General features: G+C 37.8%; 3 protein-coding genes across 5 annotated transcripts; 2 read left to right on the top strand and 1 right to left on the bottom strand.

Moving 5' to 3' along the window:
• Positions 1-428: 428 nt before the first annotated feature.
• Positions 429-4,751, bottom strand: LOC129725456 (transcription initiation factor TFIID subunit 2). Its single transcript, XM_055681328.1, has 7 exons — positions 4,605-4,751; positions 3,586-4,537; positions 2,652-3,520; positions 1,964-2,587; positions 1,513-1,905; positions 787-1,450; positions 429-729 (listed from the first exon to the last, which is right to left on the bottom strand). The coding sequence occupies exons 1-7, from the start codon at positions 4,646-4,648 to the stop codon at positions 493-495; spliced, it is 3,783 nt and encodes a 1,260-aa protein (XP_055537303.1). The 5' UTR covers positions 4,649-4,751; the 3' UTR covers positions 429-492.
• Positions 4,752-6,126: 1,375 nt separating this feature from the next.
• LOC129725455 (uncharacterized) lies at positions 6,127-12,061 on the top strand. Of its 3 annotated transcripts, XM_055681325.1 has the most exons (6): positions 6,127-6,238; positions 6,297-6,566; positions 6,648-6,881; positions 6,930-8,023; positions 10,048-10,361; positions 10,422-12,061. In XM_055681325.1, the coding sequence occupies exons 5-6, from the start codon at positions 10,245-10,247 to the stop codon at positions 11,628-11,630; spliced, it is 1,326 nt and encodes a 441-aa protein (XP_055537300.1). In that variant the 5' UTR covers positions 6,127-6,238; positions 6,297-6,566; positions 6,648-6,881; positions 6,930-8,023; positions 10,048-10,244; the 3' UTR covers positions 11,631-12,061. The 3 variants fall into 3 exon arrangements, with proteins under 3 accessions (XP_055537300.1, XP_055537301.1, XP_055537302.1); XM_055681326.1 differs by having other exon boundaries at positions 6,648-8,023; XM_055681327.1 differs by lacking the exon at positions 10,422-12,061 and having other exon boundaries at positions 10,048-10,240.
• A 4,040-nt stretch (positions 12,062-16,101) lies between these two features.
• On the top strand, positions 16,102-16,958 carry LOC129725454 (small integral membrane protein 12-A). Its single transcript, XM_055681323.1, has 2 exons — positions 16,102-16,334; positions 16,717-16,958. The coding sequence occupies exons 1-2, from the start codon at positions 16,205-16,207 to the stop codon at positions 16,848-16,850; spliced, it is 264 nt and encodes an 87-aa protein (XP_055537298.1). The 5' UTR covers positions 16,102-16,204; the 3' UTR covers positions 16,851-16,958.
• The last annotated feature ends 3,981 nt before the right edge of the window (positions 16,959-20,939 follow it).

Below are 20,939 nucleotides of genomic sequence, written 5' to 3'. Positions count from 1 at the left end.
ATCATTTTGATTTGTTCAGGAAGATTAGTAGGTATTTAAAATATTTTTTTTTTTGCATTTTTATTTGCATGTAATGCATTCATTAAAACTTCCCTAGAGCACAAGAAAAAAAATTATCATTCATTAAAAAGTTATGATGAATGAAAAATAAAGAGTTGCAAATCGCCCCGTTTGACGGTAATTTATGAACGTCGTCTGAATACACTGGGGTCGCTTTTTACGCGGTTGGTTATACCGCATTTAAAAGATTAGATTAGATATATTCATACTAAACTTATTTGATACCGCGTATAAACCATCTTCCGAATCGAGTAAAAATAATCCGCGTTATTGTAGAAATATCCCGTTCAAAAAAACGCATAAAAAACACCCGCGTAAAAAGCGACCCCAGTGTAGTTGGAACATTTGGCAGAGTAAAAAAGCGGACATTTCATCTCTCGGAATATAATGTATTTTAATCTGTCCAATATGGTAAAACTTATCTGTAAAATCTTACAACGTTAAATCCAACGTGGTAGGATTACTATCTCTACTCGAGCTATCTGCTGAGCTTAGTGTTTCCTGGGTGTCCTCTTTATTCGCTCGTACGACGCTGGGATCTTTTTTCTCTTTGCTTTTTTCCCGTTCCCTGTCGCGATCCTTATCTTTATCTCGTTCCTTATCTTTGTCCTTGTTGTGCTTATGCTTGTGTTTATGCTTATGTTTTTTCTTCTCCTTCTTTTTCTTTTTCTGTAAAAATATGCATTGAAATATGTTTCTCTAATTTATAACATCTATGGATCTTACTTTACTTCCGTCGGACTTACTGCCAACACTCGGTTCCAACGGTACCACAGGCAGTGTTTCCGCAGTTTTACCAAACATGCCAGGTTCAAAGCCTGTTGGTCCAGTTGCCGTAGTGTTGCTGGACGGAATACCGGGCAAAGAAATTGAATTATCAGAGTAAAATTCAGTTTTAGATTTCTTCAAAAGTGGCTGTTCGTCGGTGACATGTGGTACCGAATTATTATCCTCCAAGTCAATAACCTCTTCTTTGAGTTCTGGCTTCTCCGTTTCAACAATTTCGGTCTTGATGCTAGTTTCCACTGTCTCCAGGATGATGTCTTCGCGAACCTCTTCAATTATCGGTGATCCTCCCCGGCTCTTCGGTATGATCAACTCTGTTTGACCAATATCCACAAGATCGAGAGGCTTGATATCTAACGGGCTGGCAGAACGTGGGCGTTTCTGGGGGAATGTTTCTAATTCGATGTCTGGTGATGGGACTCGTTCCGGCTCACGGTCACGATCACGGTCAGCTACAGCAGCAAACGAAGATGCCAGTTTCTGAGGCTTCAAAATAGAAGCAAGTTCTGGATTGGGTAAGCAGTTTGGAACACGCACGTTGTACAGAGTGTAGTATAAATCTACCATGTCACAGCGGAGACGCGTGTCATGCGAAAGAAGACCGCTGAAAAAAAAAATCCTCAATGTTACTACTTATTATTAAGAATGCTTCAACAATAAACTTACTTCATGTTGTTCCAAATTCTAAGTGCTAACTCTTCCCGATCTAATCGATGTCTGTTGCTTTTGTCGAAAGGGAAATTTTCGATCATCAGTCGACCAAGTCTATGCCTGGCCATCGGATCCGGATCTGTTTCCAGGAGGTCAATCAAATGTTCTAAATCCTCCCATTTGCCGTCTATTTTTACAAAATCAACCAGACATTCCATAGCGGCTACGCGCACGTCTATGTACTGGCCATAGGCTGCATAGCTGCGGTAAATTTTTGGATTCGTTGGCAAATGTCCGCATTTCTGCAATTTACGGATTACTTTCAGGCAGGCAATCGAAACGGTGTACTTGTAGGATGGTAGATGCTTTTCTAAATTCAAAATGCGAGTAACTTCTTCTAAGACCAATCTAAAAAGAATCCATTAAAAAGCTATTTGTTTTATATTTCGGAAAAAAATTGACTCACTTGGCATCAGCCGAAAGGTTTTCCGATGTTAGTGCCATTCCTTGGTGAACCACTGATATGACTGGTGTGATCGAGTTCCCCAACGCTTCCACCAACGCCGCTCGATAGTAGTTATCAGAGTAATGATTTTTTGTATTATCATTGTACTTGAATAGATCCAGTAAGAAACGAATCACCTCCGGTGGGACGATACCGTGTGCTGTCCGTAAGCCGGCCATCGCAACCGGAATAGTTTTCTGGAGGAAATAGTGCTGGAAATTCGTAAAGTTGTTTTGTCGTATAATATGCGGTGCACTGAACGAACCAAAAAACTTTTTGAATATGGTTAACATAGCTGGTGGACCCTGCCAGGAAGTGACCATAGCGTTCGCTACTTTTGTGAGACAAAGAGCTGCTTTGCAGCGCACTTCAAAGAAAACTTGCTCATTTTCGATGGTATCAGTAAGAGCCAATCGGGTGGCAGGCGAAGCATATTTTTCTAACGCATCGATTGCTTCTAACTGAGCAGTAACATCACGTTCATGGCGCAGCTGAAACTGCCACTGGAAATCCGGTTGTTCTATGTGCACCGAACGAAGCAGGGTCATCTCTGGGTCCAATCTTATCCACAAAACAGGAGATTCACTAGAAATCAAAATGAATGAGTATGCGAGAAGCGAGACGAAAAGTTTGTAAGTAAAAAACCTACTCCATAGGAGAAAGATCCATATCGACTTCTTCACCAGTACAAAGAGGAATTTTCTTCTTTTTGTTTCTCCTACTTTTTGAATGACACGTGATATCCGCTTTTACAACAATGTTTTCGATTTGCAGCGTATGCTTAAACGTTCCATCCAATTCCTGCAGCTGGATCAACAGTGGACCGACGTACTTTCGAACGCCTTTCTGGTTAACCGCATCTTGTCTGATTTCCAACTCAATTGTATTACGCTTTCTGTTGAACACCGATGTCATGGTGAACTTAGCATGACCTCCAGTTCTCACCCATTGATCGATAAAGACAGCCATATCTTTTCCAGTTACTGTGAAAATAGCTTTAGTGAAAATGTTTGTTGAAATATGTAGGTGATGCCAAAGACCGCTGCTTATTTTTGTCGACGCAGCATTTGAAGCCAGGGCCAGCTGCTTATTAAAAACTTGCAACAATAATTCCTGCCCGATTCGATGTTCCAACATTCTAATCACTAAGTGGGCTTTTTTCCTCATTATTTCGACATATTTCGGCGATATAGTGTGTAAATTTTTAATTGGAAAGTAAAACGGATTATCATTGTAAGCTTTCGCAGGGGCAGCCGGAGATTGATTAATACTGGAGACAGCCGGTGGCGCCGGGGGTTGACTGCAATCCAGTATGATTCCCCCAAACTTTTCTTCATATTTTACAACCTCTGCCAGTTCATCGCGGATCCAGCTTCGATAAGCATTATTTCCAAAGCACTTTTTTGAATACAAACCGCACATGTACTCCGCAATACCTCGTGCAAGCCATGCATCGGACCAGTTTTGCATGGTTATGAAACAACCAAAAAACTGCTCGGCAATGGCTTTCGACATTACCTGTAATTTTAAAAATAATGATGATATACACTAACGATAGAATTATTTAAGGGAAAATTACTTACCTTTCGCGAAACAAATGTCTGATCGATAATAGCAATCGAATGTAGTAAATGTGTCGAAAGAATAGTCATTGTAGCGTAGGCATTACCATCGTTATCGATTTCATCTACGAAAACCTGTTTGTAACAACTGAATGGGTACCGTTGAGTCAACGCTTCCTCGTAGAACTCGAACGCTTCGTGCATGTAGCGTACTGTGTTCTTCAGAAGCGGCATTAACTGTGGCAGGCAGAAGTGCGTCACTTCGTGCATGTGGGGATCCACATAGATTTCAAATGGTCCCACAGCCAATGCTATGTTAGGGGCTGAAACTGGTACCGAAACCGTGTAGTGGTAGGTTTTCCTTCGAAGATCAGGTGTCATAACAACCTCTACCAATTCTCCACACGATACTGCGGTCATATTTTTATCCACCGTGAATTCCAACTTCCAAGTGCATGGTTCTGCGTAACTATCTACGCACGGAAACCAAAGTCTAGAGGAGTTTTCATGACCATAAGTAAACATATGAGCAGCTCGCTCTTCCAGTGTTCCTTCTCCTTCAGGAATTACAAAATGCACCCCACCGGAAGGATCTTCCAAAGAAAATTCAATTCCGACTCGAAGTCCTCTACCTTCTCCAATCAAATGAGTCGCTTGCTCAGGAATTACAATGACCAACTCTCCGGTACTACAGTCCGGATCCGTCTTTTTTGCGGCCTCCAAATGGCATTTAGAGAATATATCTAGCGATTTTGATTTTGTTTCACCCTGACATATATCAAGGAAAGGATCGAAATAGTGGAAAGTTGCTTCGTAACTGTCGTTTAAAATAACCCGATATATACGACATTGGCGACAATTGAGACGAATTATCTTCAACACTTCTTTGACCGGAACAATCGTTAATTCTACGAATCCGATAATACTTTTGCGCTCGAAACTGATGCCGGTCAAGCTCAATATCTGATGAGCTGTGCAGAAGAAAAAAAAACAACAAAATTAAAACATACACTATTGCGTGCAAATCACCTGATACTTATAATTTGAACGGTCTAACGTTGTCCGCTGTCTTTTCCCGACGCATTTTTACTATACGGCAGGATCTTCGGAGGATATTTCATTGATAAAATTACGATAAATCGAAAAAAAAAAATTCACTAGCTGTTTTGTTTACGATTCAGACGCTGATATACATATATTCATGAGTAAGAAAATCAAGCAGCGATGCCAGGCGAATTTGAAACACATTGTATAGTTTTTCAAAAATGGGGAGTTTTATTTCGAAAAAATACTTGTTTTTTCATATACTAATCGATGACCGACCTTTCAGTAGGCACTACGTATTTTTTCTCAAATCTCTACGATTTTTCTTTGATTTTTAAATTGAAAAATAATATTTTTTTCAAACTTCCACTCACTGGCAAGTACACGCTCGTAAATAATAACTCATGAACTGAGCAACTCTGACTCAGTTTAGAACGATGTTTGTGGACGTCAAAAAATGAGTGGAAGTCCTTTTTGATTTTGAGTAACTTTGACTCACTTTTTGGGTTCCCTTCATATAACTTTTTTCTGAGTAACGTCGCATATAACGACGTCCATTTTGAAAGATGATTACGATGTGCTTCAGTTTGTGACATATGTTTATTAATTGTGTGCGCCTCAGAAGGCATTATAACTGTTTACTTTTATTACAAGGTAATTATTGATGAACATGTGGTGTCGTTTATTGGCCGTGGCGGATTTCTAGCCAGTAATGAAACTGAACTGTACCCAAAAAATGAGTAATGTCGTACTTAAATTTTGAGTAATAATGACTCATTTTAAAGACGCCTAGTGTTACTCAGTTTTGAGTATTTGTGGAGTTACTCAATTTGAGTTGTTCCACTTTTTACGAAAATGCGTCTAATGTAACTCATTTTAGAGTTATTATTTACGAGCGTGTAATGAACAAAGTGACACTTCTGCTGCAAGAAAATATAACCCTGGTAGAGCACAAAATGACATTTCTGTGGAAATATAACCCTCACGCTGCTTTATTTTAACTCTAATTTGATTTGGATCTACTCAGTTTGGTATTCTTATGCAAAATGTCAACAAGTGAGCTATCGGGTACTGGATAATTGAGTAACATTTACCCAAATTTTCATAATTACCATGTTTACTCAGTTTTGAGTTATTATCCATGATGTTTACTCACCCCTGAGTATATGTATATGTCAAAAGTTTTCAACAGCGATATTATCTGTTTCCGAAGAACAATTGGTGTCGCTTTTTATTCGTTTGCTAGCAGTAAGTATTTGATCTTTCATTAAATCAATAATTTCCTAATCAATTCCGGAATACTTCGTGATAAGGGCGAATCTAACAAATTGTAAACAAATAGAGATTTTACCGAAAACATATAAAACGAATCATTATCTACCTTTAAACTTCGAGATAATATTGTATCTCTTTTCTAACTATTGAAAAATTTGATATTTGTTAAAGGCGAAATTTGCTTTATTTCGAAACGAACATAGAAATAGAGATACGCCCTTTTTGTTGTTTACGTTAGTGAAGGGCGAAGCTTGAACTCCATGTTGATGAGTAGGCGAAATCAGAGTTGTCAACAGAACAAACGTGGAAGTAAATAATTCAATCATGAACTTTTCGAATTTTCGAATGCTAGTTGGTAAGATAACATTTTTACAATCTAATAGAGGCCATAAGCAACATTTAAATAATTTCAGATGCAGCTGCTTTGTTGGACAAGTCGCCTGGTTCGTTCATAGATAGCTCGTTTTCGGAATGTGAACCAACACTAACCACTCTTGCTGCTGAGTACTCTTCTCTTCAACCCAGCAACATTTCAGAGGTTCACAATGAAACAATCGTGAACGGGAATGACAAAACGAGAACAAGCCTATCGGCCTGTGAGTGTAAAGTTTTAAATGCGATGAACGACACAGAAAAATCTTTTTCTGCTGCATTTCCGGAGAATCACGGAATTGATTATACAGGTAACGAATGATTGTATATTCATTATTTTTATAGGTTAAAAGTATGTTATTCACATTCGAAAATTTTACTACGCACTGCAGCGCACAAGGAATCGCAAACCGTAAACCTAAGAATTTCACTTGATTGGAAACGGCTGGAATCATACCAAGAATGTACACAGACTACGTTAACTGCTTACCAGCCGTCACATGAAAAATATAGCGAATTCCAAAATCAAACATTCGAAAGTATCCCAGTGGATAACTGCACGGGAATACTCAACAACGAGTCACTGTCGAAGAAGTTGGATCATTCGTGGAACAGTCTATCTAATGGTAATCAATCACATTTATTTAAAAAAAATATTTTCATTTTATTTTCAGCTGAAATGTCAACTGGCGAATGCACCAAAGATTTTAAATAATGATTTCAAGCCTCATGTTCACAATTTGTCAAAGCTTTCTGGATTCAATTTAGAGCCACAATGGCTTTCGAATAATCAACACATGAAAACCTCAATTGAACATGGAAAAAACGATCTGGTCACCGATAGATTTAGTAACTCACTTACTGCTCGCAGAATTTCTAACCTTCCGGGTGAAAATCTGCTTTCGAGAAGAAACCCTGCTGATGAAATTTTTCGCTCACAGACAAGATCACGCAAAAGACCGAATGTCAGCAGCAGTCGGACTAGTGATAGACTCGTCCACACACTCCCATTATTAAATATTACTAACTACTCTAGAGGTAACATACTGTTCAAAAGTAACTCTAATCGAGAAAATTCTAGCTCATTGCGATATGCAAAGCAAAATGATAGTAGCACAAACCGCAGTAGCAAGCTAAGTACGACGAATGATACAAGTCTCGCACATTATTCGGGTGGCAATATACTATTAACCAGACTTCCTACTAAACACTATAGCATGCGAAAGAAGGACTATCAGAATAACTATTCAAACGATGAATGTGAAAAAAGTTATGGAATATGGCAGAATAAATCAAACACTGATGAAGATTGGTCAACAACAAGGCCCACGGGGCGTTCTGGTTATCCGCACAGTCGATCATTGCTTCAACTAAATTCAGTAGAAACGAGACTTGAACCCAATTTATTTAACATTGGATTCGATTCATAATGATTTGCCATTTCGTAACGTTTACTGTAGTACACCGAAACATTTGAAAGTTTGCGAGTTCGCGAATGGTATGAATCGAGTGAATACCGAAGAAACACCATATCATCACCTCCAAATTGATTTTCTCGACTCAGAATACGAGCCAGGTGATCTGAACTCAGCATATGATGAATTTGAGGATGGTGGCATAGACGATGAAGGATTGTATAATATAATAGGAGATGTTGAACCAATGACAAATTTTTCGATGGATGAGTATTTTGAAAAATATCGTAACAGAACCATTATCAGCGATAATGAGTTAGAAGATGATGCGAACAATAACAGAAAGGAAGCAGGTAAAATATTTTGGACTTTCAACATTTTGGGAGTTACTTGACCTTAGGCCATTGCACAATGGTGCAGAAACCGAAGTTAGGGGGAAATTTAGATCTTGAGCTCGACAGCAATATTTTAAAGTAAAACTTTCTTCTACAAAGTTGTTACATATGTTAGAGCGCTTATTCGAAAATTATCAAAAATTGGGGTGACCCAAATTTTCGATGAAATCATTTATTTATTTTTTTATGTTTGTAAATAGAACAAAAAGTTGTTCTACAATGTTAAATCTTCGTTAATTTTAAGCAAGTGTAGAAAAAAGTTTTTCTCTATCTTTGCAAATAACCGATTTAATTTTTTTTTCAATTCTCACATTAAAACTGTCTCTGAACAACTTTTAGGGGTTTTCAAGGAAAACAATTTACAATACTGACATCATGAGTATTTCAACTCTACCTAAGTTATTAATGTTTTTCATCAAACTAATACACCTTTTTTCATTTGTTAGTCGTTCTTTTTGGGATAAACATGAAAAATACCTGTAGGCCTCATTTTTAAGGGCACATTTGACTTTATACATGGAGAATTTTTTTGAAAATGTGTTATATTTTATATTTGAGTGAATTTATTTTGAAAACATGACAAAATTGTAATATTTTTATAGATGTAACATGTGAAAGAATATAGATTTAATTTTTTGATATTTTCTCCTAAAACTAGAAAAAACTACCGTAACCGAGGGAATGTGCTATGAGTTATAACATCGAGTACAACATAGAAACGTCAAATCTGATGTTTTTGCTCTTTTCTGTTTTCTTGCTTGTATTTGCAAGAGTTTTTTACCACATACTTAGACATACGTAACACTGGCGATTTTTTTTTTTGGTACTCTTTGCCCCACATCACCCGGTACCAACACCAGTTTGAACTGCTCGACGAAAATGAATGGAATGAATTTTCTTCATCGCGGCTCTACTCGAGCCCATAACAAAATCCCTTAAGAAACTGTCAAAAAGTTGTTTACAAAATCAATGCTGCATTTTTCGAGTGGGAACGAGACAAATGTAGGGCTGCGCAGGTACACAACCTCCATAAACTACTCAAACAGAGGTTTTTTTACAGAGCTTGGTACTTTCGAGTAGTTCATTTTGTACCAACTTTTTTGGAAGATTTCTTCCTGAGTGTTACGTATGTCTTATGTATGTGTTTTTACTTAGATTACATCACTGTTTCGGAGAATAACCAGATCCACTGTGTCTACTTAAGAAGCGCAAGGGCTAAGCCCCAACCGAAACAGCCAAATAATGAAAATAATCCGACCGAAATTGACGTTTTTGTATCCGGTTTGACGTTTTTGTATCAGGTTTGACGTTTTCGTATCAGGTTTGACGTTTTCGTATCTTCGATGTTATACTCTGTCAAATGTACAGCGAGGGATAGGAAAAGGCATTCCCTCGACCGTAACCCTATTTCGGAACTGTAGGGAATCTTCGTCGTAAAAAATCAAACCCATATTTTTGTTGGGTAGTTAGGGCAAGCATAGGGTGACTATAAAACACGACTTTATTCGATGTATTTCACTTCCCAAAAAATTGTATTGTTATTGAACCAGTTTATCAATTTTCGATCTTTAAGGATCAAATTAAAAGCATTCATATCTAGTCCCTAGGAAAAATACAAAAAAAAATAAACCTGTGCTTTTACATGCAAAAAAAGTAGAGTTGAGTTATTCAGAATGTTAGCATTGCAAATTTTTTATCCTTAAAAGCCCTAAAAGTCGCTCAAAGACAGATCATTGTGAAAGTTTAAAAAAAAATTAGAGTGGAAAATGTATTTAGCGACGCTAATCGTTGATTCGCTAGCTATAAAATTTAGCTCGATAATTGCTGAACACTAAACCCACGGATTAGCGATTAGCGTTTTAAAAGCCAAAATTTAAGCGACGCTTAATAGCTTAAAAATTAGAAAATTTACTAAACCAACTGAAAATCAGTATTGTTCAACGTGAGAATGTCTAACTATCTATTAATTTATTTATCAACAGATGAAAACGAGGATCCTGGATTTGAAGAACTGGGGAAAGATGATTGTCGTGAGAAGATAAAGAAAATGTCACTGTGGCAAATAAACAAAACTGCTAAGGAACGTGGTGAAAAATACCTAAGAATGGACGGTACAGTTGTTCCAACTAGGAAAATACAGGATCCATGCCACTGTTTTTTCTTGAAATGCTATTAAAAAATGTACAGTAATGCTTTACGTGAGCGGTTATTATCAAATCTGTTGAAACTTTCATCTTCAGGCCAAAATCAATTTATTAGTAATCATATAGTGATTAGTGAAACAAGTCGACAAACGGTTAGTTAAATAACATTAATTTTAAAAACTATTTAAATAATACATACATTATTTTTATAGGTTCTCAACTCACGGAGATTATACACACGTAAATATTTTTTACCAGCTATTAAAGGGAAAATTCGAGTGTGTAAAAAAATGTTTGAATCAACGCTCAATATTAAAGATAAAAAAACCCGTTGCCTTTCGAAAAAGATGATTTTCAACAATGGGATGCCCTACGACGACCAACGAGTTAAAAATGGCGGTCAGCGTCGCGTACCGATGGAGCACATCAAGTATATAGAAAACCACATTAATTCGTTTCCAGCTTATGCATCACATTACGGCCGCGAAAAATCTTCAAAGATGTACTTGAGTAGCGATCTATCCATTGCAAAGATGTTTCGGTTGTACAAGAAGAAATGCTTCGAAGAAGGGCTCGAACCAGTAAATTACAACTCGTATAGAATTGTGTTTGGAACATTTAAATTGGCATTTCGCAGACCCAGTAAAGACACATGCCCCGAGTGTGACAAATTTGCAATAAAATTGAAAGCTTCTTCAGGCGAAGAAAAGTCGAATTTATCTAAACTTCGTGATGTACATCAGCATTACGCGAAGCGCATGTACGGTGAAAAAAAGAAAGTTGTATGTGAGGCCAAGAATGTTGAAGGGGTTAGGACCGTATCCTTCGACCTGCAAAAGTGTCTGCCAACGCCACATTTACAGTGCGGGACGGCGTATTATAGTCGGCAGCTTTATACATTCAACTTTACTATTTTTAGCACTGAAGGTAACCAAAACAAAGCTGATTGCTACCTGTGGGATGAAACAAAAGCTAAGCGTGGCTCCCAGGAAATTGGATCTTGCCTGCTATATGATTTGAACAACATAGCTTCTACCGTTAAACTAGTACATTTTTATTCAGATCGTTGCTTCGGTCAAAATCTAAATTTTGTGATATGCATGACATTTCTAAAGTTTATTTATGAGTGTCACTTGATCGATCGAGAAATAACAATTCAACATAAATTTATGGTGTCTGGACACAGCCATATGGAGGTCGACTCAGTACATGCCTCGATAGAAAAAGCGAGAAAGCGATGTACAATCAATATTGAAACCCCAAGAGACTGGCCAGTCTTCATAGGATCCATAGAGAGGAAGGTTCCATTTAAAGTTCACGAATTGAACCAACAAAACTTCAAGGCATTGAAAAAACTCGAACAGCATTTCAAACGTCCAACTATGAATACCATCGGTCAAAAAATTAAATTCCAACTATGAACACCATCGGTCAAAAAATTAAATTCCGCAAGATTTGAAAAAGCTAATGGATTTTGTAACAAATAAGCAATATTATGAAACATTTTTGAAAAATCTCGTTCCCAGGAAAAGAGGAAGACGAGCACAGAATAAAAAAGAGGATAATTATGATGCCGATTTGGATGAGGAAGAAAATTATGATTGGGAAGACTCATAAGATTGACTTTTATAATCATTCCTTAATAAAATGAAATACATTTAAAAACTAACCCACTGTACTTTGGTACATGTAGTATATGTATACGGAATGTATCTTTTCTGCTGCAAAAAGGAATTATCTTTATTATACGTGTTTTGATCTGCCTCCGGGTTTGTCCATTTGACTCAATATACGTCACTTTATCTCATTGGAGCCCTATCTAGGCCTCCTGTGTCTAATATGACTATTGATGCATGCATAGTAAGCATGTAAGCATGTTTTATGCTTCATGGTTGCGAGAAATAAGTTGGCTTAGTTGCGCCAATCTTTTGAAACATTCTAGCCTTAATTCCGCTTAGATTTGGTTCATCTGAATCTTTCATATGTGTTTATGCCAAAATAGTATTCTATTGGCTTTTTTGGCTTTGGCTTAATTTCGTCACAGTCTCCTGACACATTCTAGCCTCAGTTTCACTTAAATTTGGTTCATCTAAATCTTTTGGATGCGTTTATGCCGAAATAATAATCTATTTGCGAGTAAAATCTGTAAAGGGGAAAAAATTATATATTATTCGGTAATATAAATCAACATACATTATTTACCATATGCTGTTTGAGCTGTTAATGGGAAGTGTTTATATTGAACAAACTGCTTAAAATATTACTCATTTGAAATATTAAATTTTATTTAAACCAATGAAAAGCAAAAGGCGTATTCGGAGCTGTAACGTAAACAAGGCGTGAAGTGAAGGGCGATACTGTCAAGCAAAGGAAATTTGGGCGTACAGTAAAAGGCGACATTTCGCAAAAAAGCAAAACAGGGCGAATAGTATTGGGCGATATTGTTGCTATCTCATAATATGGGCATATTTCAAAAGGGCTTATTTACAAAGTATCGCAATTGTGGGCGAGTAAAACAAATTCGCGGAAAATACATGTAAGACAAAAGAAATTCAAATCTGAGACGTAACATACATCAAACTACAGCAATTAAGCTTTCAATAGCATATTTGGATGACAAATATATTGTTAAACCGTGAATTAGGATTTAAATTTGTAAGTGAAAACTTTGTTCGCCTTTTGTGAGTTTTGTTGCCATTGCTAGTTTCGCCCTAATCACGAAGTAGTCCGGAATTACATTACAAACAACATGTAACAATATTCCATAACAATTTCAGCCCAACATAATCATTGCAGAGGATTTGAAAACATAAAAAAACATCTCTTCAAAACAGCTTCCGCTCGTGTCGAAGAGAGAAAAAAGGAATTCATCGTGTCGAGTAGAGAGGTGACTCCCATTCGGTCCTTGTACGCCAGACGAATCAGTACTTCACCAAAAAGTGCGGCAGTCTATCGGACAGTCTAAGTGAAATAATAGCGATCTGGTGACAATAAATTTTGAAGTAAGCCTTCCGTGGCAGCAGTCTGACAAAGGACGCATTGTAAAATCGTAATAGTCACGGCAACATCGGAAAATGATTAGTGATTAGTAGTGAGGTCCCACACGTGTCAAAATTTATGAGAGGAGGCCAAGTGGGACAGCACAAAAGAGACCGCTCTCAATAATAAGATCAGAGAACAAATCAGTCACGTCCAGACCCGAGAAACACCGATTCACCGCACGTTGGCGTTCGCTAGAAAATCGCGTTGGAGATTATAAAGATCCCGAACACAGTCCTCGTGGTCCATCCGTCATCTTGATCATCGGCTCCTCCGTCCAACGGTCACGCTTTCCATCCGGACGATCAGAGTGATTGCCAAAAGGCCCCGTCAAGGGTAAGTCACTAACCGTGGGGAGTGAAGCCGATGGAACACTAAACCTCGTGATTTCACAGGGCCTTGTCGCAGATATCATTTGGGTGTCATCGTAGTTCCCTCGCGAACTTCAAGATTGCCCTCCCTTTTGGTAGGACCGCAGATCCGGCGCGAGTGGGAAGAGACGGCATCGAACACGAGTAGAAAAGGCAGAGAACGTCAACGGTCGGTGCCAGTCGGTTTCAAGTCGTTTAGATCAGAACACGGTCGACGGAAAAGCTATGTCGTCACTTTCGTCTCGTTAACAAAGATCCAGTTCAGCACGGAAGAGCATCTTACGGCGGTGAGCACGTTCCATATTGTATGGCGTTAATGTTAACTAAATGTTAAATAGTAGAACTAGTAGGGCCTTAGATTAAGAAAATCGACACTGCGTGTCAGAATGTTGGGGATAAATACACCTTGTACTGAAATCATAAAAAAAAAATGAACAACCGCATGTTGTGTGTCCTGCGATGCCGTTTTAAGTCGGGCTTTTATTCGTGATAATGAACGGAAACATTTGTATCGATGTACAGTGCCCAATACATGCAATCGATACAATTTAAATCCTTCGCACGGATGATGACGGATTTTCTGGTGTGCGTACTGTACAAAAACATGAGCCACAGTTCACGGGCAACTGTGAACCGGTTGGTTGCCTCATTATATAAAGACACGTGAATGATTTAAAACTTTTATAATGTTTCGATGAAAAATAAATCTATGATTTTGATTGTTCTGAATTTATTTTATTTATTGAGTCAGATCTACAAAAACCAGAAATCATCAAATTTCCAAATTTAGGCAAACTGGGTAACTTGTACTCATTTTCGTTAATTCCTGGTTTGTATAAACAGAGTAGATTCTAATCAGTTTTTGACGTATGACGCCCTTACTCAGAAGTGAGTAACCGTAAAAGTACTCAAATCAGGGTACCTCCATTTTGAAAGCGAATTTAAAGGCTGTTCGCACCTACGTGAACACTCATATGTAATTGTCAAAATGTGCGTGATGACAAAAGCAAAAATATTTCCTTCCTTCTTTTTCGCATGCAAAAACCAAACAAATATCAGCAACACCGTCAACGCAAATGACAGGGATGCCAAATGCGAAGACTTGTCTTAATTTCGAAGACATTAGAGCTCGTGTAAATAAGTGGAAGCCTAATAGTCAGTTTGTTAACCGCACCCGATTGAATGTGTTCACTGCTCCCATGGGATTTTTGTTAACATTCAATGTGTTTACAGATTTCTTATGTGTGGAGATATTTTTTATGGAGTGTGAAGACATTTGAAATATGACCTGGCTTCCCTGTGACATGTTTTCTTGACGGAAATCACTTACAGTTGTTAAAATTTGAAATCGATTTTTTTCAATAGTTCTGCTGTTTAAATTAATACAAAAATAATATACATACCCCTAAAACACCCTATTGTCGATATTGATCAAAAAGCAGGAGTTTGAAGCCTGTTTTCTGCAACTGATTATAATAAGCGCTACTGCTTGAGCCGTTCCTTACCAGAGGGGATTTACCTAAGACAAGACGTGACAGCTGGTCACCGTTACATTCAACCAATTTGAACCGGCTGCTGATTGGCTGAATTCGATAACGCAATCGTCACGTAGAAAATACAACGAGGTTAATTTTCACTCTAAAGCAGTGATGCTGGAGATTCATAATTTAGCTATTATAATTGTTCATAAATAATGATGCAAAAATATGCAAGGTACATGATATTACCGAGTAATGTTTTTCACTGTTATAACTTTAAAAATGCATTGATTAATCGTTTATTACTATTTCGGTTGAAGTCCAAGAAACTTAGAAAGAAAAAATTTGGGTACCAAGAAACTTAGGAAGAAAAAATTTGATAATAGAAGTATGCTTTATTGAACATAAAATAATAAATAAGAATTGAGTATTATTCGCCTATATATTGCAATTTTAATTTGTTTTATTTTCATTGACCTGCAGAAGTTGTTAAAAATAATCATTCTGGCATCAACGGTATGGAACGTTCAAAAAAACTTCGACGGGGATGACGGCCGTTACGAAAAGAAAAATAAGAAGCCAGCTGTCACGTCTTGTCTTAAGGATTTACTGCTGTCAAAATTCATATATGTGTGCGTTATCGCAGATCAACTCTGGTCCATGAAGTTTGTTGGTCCATGACGTTTAAAAGATTTCCTGTGTGGCGAGGAAAGTTCATGATTTTCAGCTAACTGCAGGCTGCTGCCACCAAATTTCACTACGCAACGCAGTATGAATAAAAGTTTTCCGCGATTTCTAGAGTTTTGGTAAAAAAGAACGTTACAAATCTACTGAATTTTACTCCAATCAAAACGACAAAAACCAAAACAACCGGACGCCTTGTTGCCAATTATGCTGGTCACGGTTACACGATATTTGACAGATAGATTCCCCCTGTTCCTTACCCTATATAAATTTAAATTGGCAACCCTGGTTGCTGTTTCTGCTATATGAAGTACATACAAAATATACACAATAAGCACAAAACATCAGCAAACGTTGCGTCACGCGGCCGGTTTGTGGAAGCGTAGAAGAAAAGCTTGTTTATAACTTATCTCCCATAGTAGAATGTGGCCAATATTATTGCAGTTTTTACGATCAAATGCGGCATATATAACATTACCAGTTGCTGGAGTAATTGGAATTATCGGTTATAACATTGAAAGCATACTCTCCGATAAGTACACACCCTACAGTGGTGAGTATTTTAAGTTTTTTTTCGCTATAACACCAAAAATTTTGTTTGACCTTAATGACCCATGGTTAAACTATTTTTTCTCATCGACTGAAAATGAAGTTCTTACCTATTCAATTTGTATCAAATCTCTAGTTAAACGATGTACAGATTTTATTTCTTATCGTCAACTATGTATTCGGAAAAATCTAAGTACGAATTTGAAATCCAACTTTCATTCCAATTGGTATTCTAGGTATTTTAGGCCGGAAAGACAAATTTTTTTTTCAACGACTGCAACTTATAAAGTAAGATGGACACAGACTATTAACACAAATTGTAAAGTTATTTTGTAGTGAACACTAAAATCTCTATTAGATCTATTCTTACATGACTATTTTTTCAGCATCAATCGAAGACAAGCGTGCAGAACGGATAACAGACGATCTTCATCTTAAGGATGCTGCAAACGTGGAAAAATTGGTCTACAAAGAAAACGTTCTCGGGCGAAACCTTTCACCATCACTGGAAAAGAAATAACCGCACTATACCTGTTGCATCCCTTTCTATGTGTATGATTTAATATGTAGAATTGTTTGAATATGAAGTTTTAATTTTTAAATAAAAGTGCACTAGTTTGCTGATGAACATTGTTGCAGAATATTAGCTAGTAAGCGATGTATCTCAACGTTTCTTCATCTTTACTATACCGGCATATATGCACAGTAGAAACCCAAACGAAACCATACAGCTGTTAATTCATATCAGTTGTTTGATAAAGAACTGATAAAAAAAAATCGTGCTTTCGAAATCTATACAAATTAACACGCTATTATTGCCATAAAAAGTGTGCAGCAGAGAGCTTGAAAGTTTGAATACTTTATAAGAAACTTTTTTGTATGATATCGTATTTGCACAAAGTATTTTTGTTTTGTTTCAATATTAAAGGTTCAACCATGCTAACCCCTGGACAAAAGTAAAAGCGTTATCAATTGAATCTGCACACGAAAATTATTTATTTGTGAATCGAATTAGCAACAGTTCAGCAACTACTGATTAATACAAAAATGGTTGTAGTTCTTTCAATATTTCTTATATAACTAAAGTAAAATTGATGCTTTGGCACTACAAACCAGAAACTATTACAGGCAGCAGCGGTAGGTACTCTAGATATTATTCTTTTCCAATATACGTATTTTGGTGACTACGGTTAATCAATGAATGCATGATACCAATGGATATATATCGGTGCGGAGATGGACGCGAGTGATTTGCCTTGCCGTTGGTCAATGTACAGCCGTAGCATAGGCGTAGCCAGAGGGGGGCCGTTGGAAGAGTTCAAACGCAAAACCGAAAATTTCGTATTTTTTTATGAAGTTGACCATTTTGTTGGAGAGGTGGAAGTTTTGTATTAACATTGCAGCAGTATGAGAGCAGATCGTAAGAACTTGGAAGAGTTGGATCTTATAGACCTGCTAGCTAAAGCCCGTTCTTTCTTCCCTGCGACTGAGAAGGCAGTTAAAATTGCACTTGCTCTACCATGGAAACATGCACGATTGAACGCTCGTTCAGCACATTACGTCGGGTGAAAACCTGGCTGAGGTCAACAATATTTGAACAGCGGTTGAGTGCTCTCTGCTTGCTGAGTGTTCATCGGCAGATGGTCAACAACAATCGAGAAAAGACTCATGAACCGCTTCCGGAACGTTTGATTTTTGATGCCCGAAAATTTTATTGAGAATCTTGACTGTGTCTTCAATCTTCACGTCCTTGAGAAGCTTTGACAGGATGTAGTTGAGATAGCGGCTGTGCGAATGGGTGTCCAGCTTTCGGAAAAGTAAACGTACCTTCGCCGTATCATTCAGCTGGCCTGCATCGTTCTCGAAGAGGTCCTGGTAGCGATTAAACAACAACGTCCGAACGTAACTCCGTTTTCTTCGTCGAAGACAAACTCGATGATGTTCGAAGAGAGGGACTCCAAAATCTGCTCCGGGGTTTGATACTGACGCTGCTGCTGCTGGACCGCTATTCGCTGTAAAATTTGGGCCATCTTGTGAATCATATCTTGAATTCCCGGTTGCGGCTGCTGATCAACTCTCTCTTCTGCCATGTTCGTGGATTCTTAAGATCCTCGTCGCAAAAATAATATGACCAAAGGTTTAAATGAACTGAAGACTTTTTAGTAAAGAACATCTATTTATATTCGAGGTTGGACAAAGAATAATAAAATTTTCCACTCTGATGTCAAGGACAACTTTTCACTGGTTGACTTGATGTAACAATCACTAAAGACTAGTATTTATTTCTATTTTTCAAAACACACTAAAGTCGATTTTTACGCGGAGGATACGTGCCGCGTAAAAAAACGCATAAATTCCAGAATCCGCGCCATAAAACGCGTAAATTTCGAAATCCGCGTAAAAAACCGCGTAAATTCCGGAATCCACGTAAAAAAAGCCGCGTAAAAAGCGACCTTAGTGTACCATTTTTTACTTCAAAATTTTTGAAGAGCTTGCCCCCCCCCCCCCCCCCCCCCCTATTTGAAATTCTGGCTACGCCCATGAGAACTGTACATTGGAGCACGGCAGGGTGAATCGCCTCGCACCGCTATTCGCGTCCGATATTTATAACCAGAGCCTTAAACTGCCCGCATAATCAATAACCATAAAACGTGCCTAACAACTAGTTCGGGATACAGTCCCGACTGTATGGGGTATCGTTAAACCATATGGGATACCATCCGTTTATGGTTATTGATTATGCGGGTGAAATGCCTCCCTGCCAGCGCCGCAAACTTTCGCTGTCATGAAAGAATTTTTAAGTTGAAATTGAAATCTTTGAATTCCAGTTTTCAACAAACGAGCTGAGAATGAAAGAGACTATCAGCTCCAATCAGTTGACAGTGATTGTTGGCTAGCAGCATTTCTGTGATTTCGCATACGCTGTGTTGCTTTAGCGATGTTTATGTGGTTGAGAATGTAGATGCTTGTATAGTTCATCGACTTCATCACATCTGTTCAACTAAAGAACCAAAAACGAGACAAAATCTCATTAAACAATGCGGAATACCGTTTCAAGTGGCATTTGCTCGGTGAGCGAAATCTACGTCTCAACCTAAAAGCACAGACTAACAGACATAACACGTCGAACGAATTTTCAATAAAATCATCGTTTGGATGTTTCCAGTACTTTACGTTAGTAACACTAGCACCATCTGCTGTCGTGTTCGCGCTGCGTCATGTATTTCGACATCAGTGCCAACGTTACTGCATGTGTCAAATGGGGAACTACAAAATATGTATGAGATTGCATGACAGCGCCCCAGACGACGTTTTCGCGCGATGACTGTTATTCGATTGAAAATTTGAAATGAACGTTTTTTGTGGCGATGGAGCTAGGTTTCAGTGTTACGTCTGTTAGTCTGTGTTAAAAGCACGTGTACTTTTGCCTATTCTGGCTACTAATACAGACATATGTCTTCTTCTTTCTCGCCTCATACACCGCAATGGCATGCTACAACACAATTTTTTTAGTTCAAATTTAAGTTTTTCCTGCAATATATAAGTATTAAACTATTTTTAACAACAGATCATTAAGCTAAATGATCAAGAACACAGAAACGAAGTCCCAATAGGCTGTCGGTGTCTATTATTGATGTCTGGGCATAGCATGCTCGCACGTGATCAATTCATTAGTATAACCACAGAAAACAGATATCCAAGCTAACTTTGCTTCATGTATAAAAAGACGCAACGGTTTTTTAGCATGTCGCAATACGCAGTATGGTGGCGCGAAGAACACTTAGTGGTCAATGATTCGATAAAATCGATAGTTTTCCAGCTTTTATCGATATTATCGCAATGAGAATGGTTGCCGTTTTTAAATGTAGCAATTTTGAGCAGTCGTAATGTGTGCATTATCGACTTCTTTATTCAATCCCTCTGTATATTTGCGATAAATTTGTTTGTTTTAGTGTTGGTTTTAAAAAATATATACATAAACCTCACAAAATCTATGTTATATCGTTGCATAAACAGCGACTGTATAATCTGTAAAAATTTTCATGCGTCTGGCAGCTTTGACCGTAAACCAGCGCTGCCATCACTAAAGTGGTTAAATTCGCAAGTTGCAGGAAGATGTCGTTAGCATTCCAAACGAGTAAGAATTTGAAATCTTACACACGATTTCTGGAGTTTTTTGTTCTAGCTTGGATGTCTGTTATCTGTGGTATAACGCAATCCACGAGACAGTTGCGATCAGCTGATTTCAGTCTGTTTCAACTTATGACAGCTTTATGTATGTTCGATCGGTCTTAACTTGGATGCAATCTGGATCCTGAAGCGTGAAAAATAAATGTTATTCGATCGGTAGCTCTAGTATCGCGAGTGCCAATCCTAGATACAACAATAAAAAATCACTTTTGATATTATTGCCGACATTAAAAGATTTCGGTTTTGGTTTGCAGCTTGAAAAACAGCAACAATAACAAACGTACAAGCAGTGAAACGTCATCCGTGGATTGCCTTATATCATAGACTAAAGAGACATAGATATCCAAGTTGGGCTTCGCTGCATATAATCTCAAGGCAACACTCTGAACTTGCCATCTGTAGGCCGTTGGGTGAACTA

The sequence above is a fragment of the Wyeomyia smithii genome, chromosome 2, assembly GCF_029784165.1.
Source record: "Wyeomyia smithii strain HCP4-BCI-WySm-NY-G18 chromosome 2, ASM2978416v1, whole genome shotgun sequence".
Classification (NCBI taxonomy): Eukaryota; Metazoa; Arthropoda; class Insecta; order Diptera; family Culicidae; genus Wyeomyia; species Wyeomyia smithii.
Note: the sequence above shows the minus strand (reverse complement) of the source record. Positions and strands in the feature narration are given on the sequence as shown.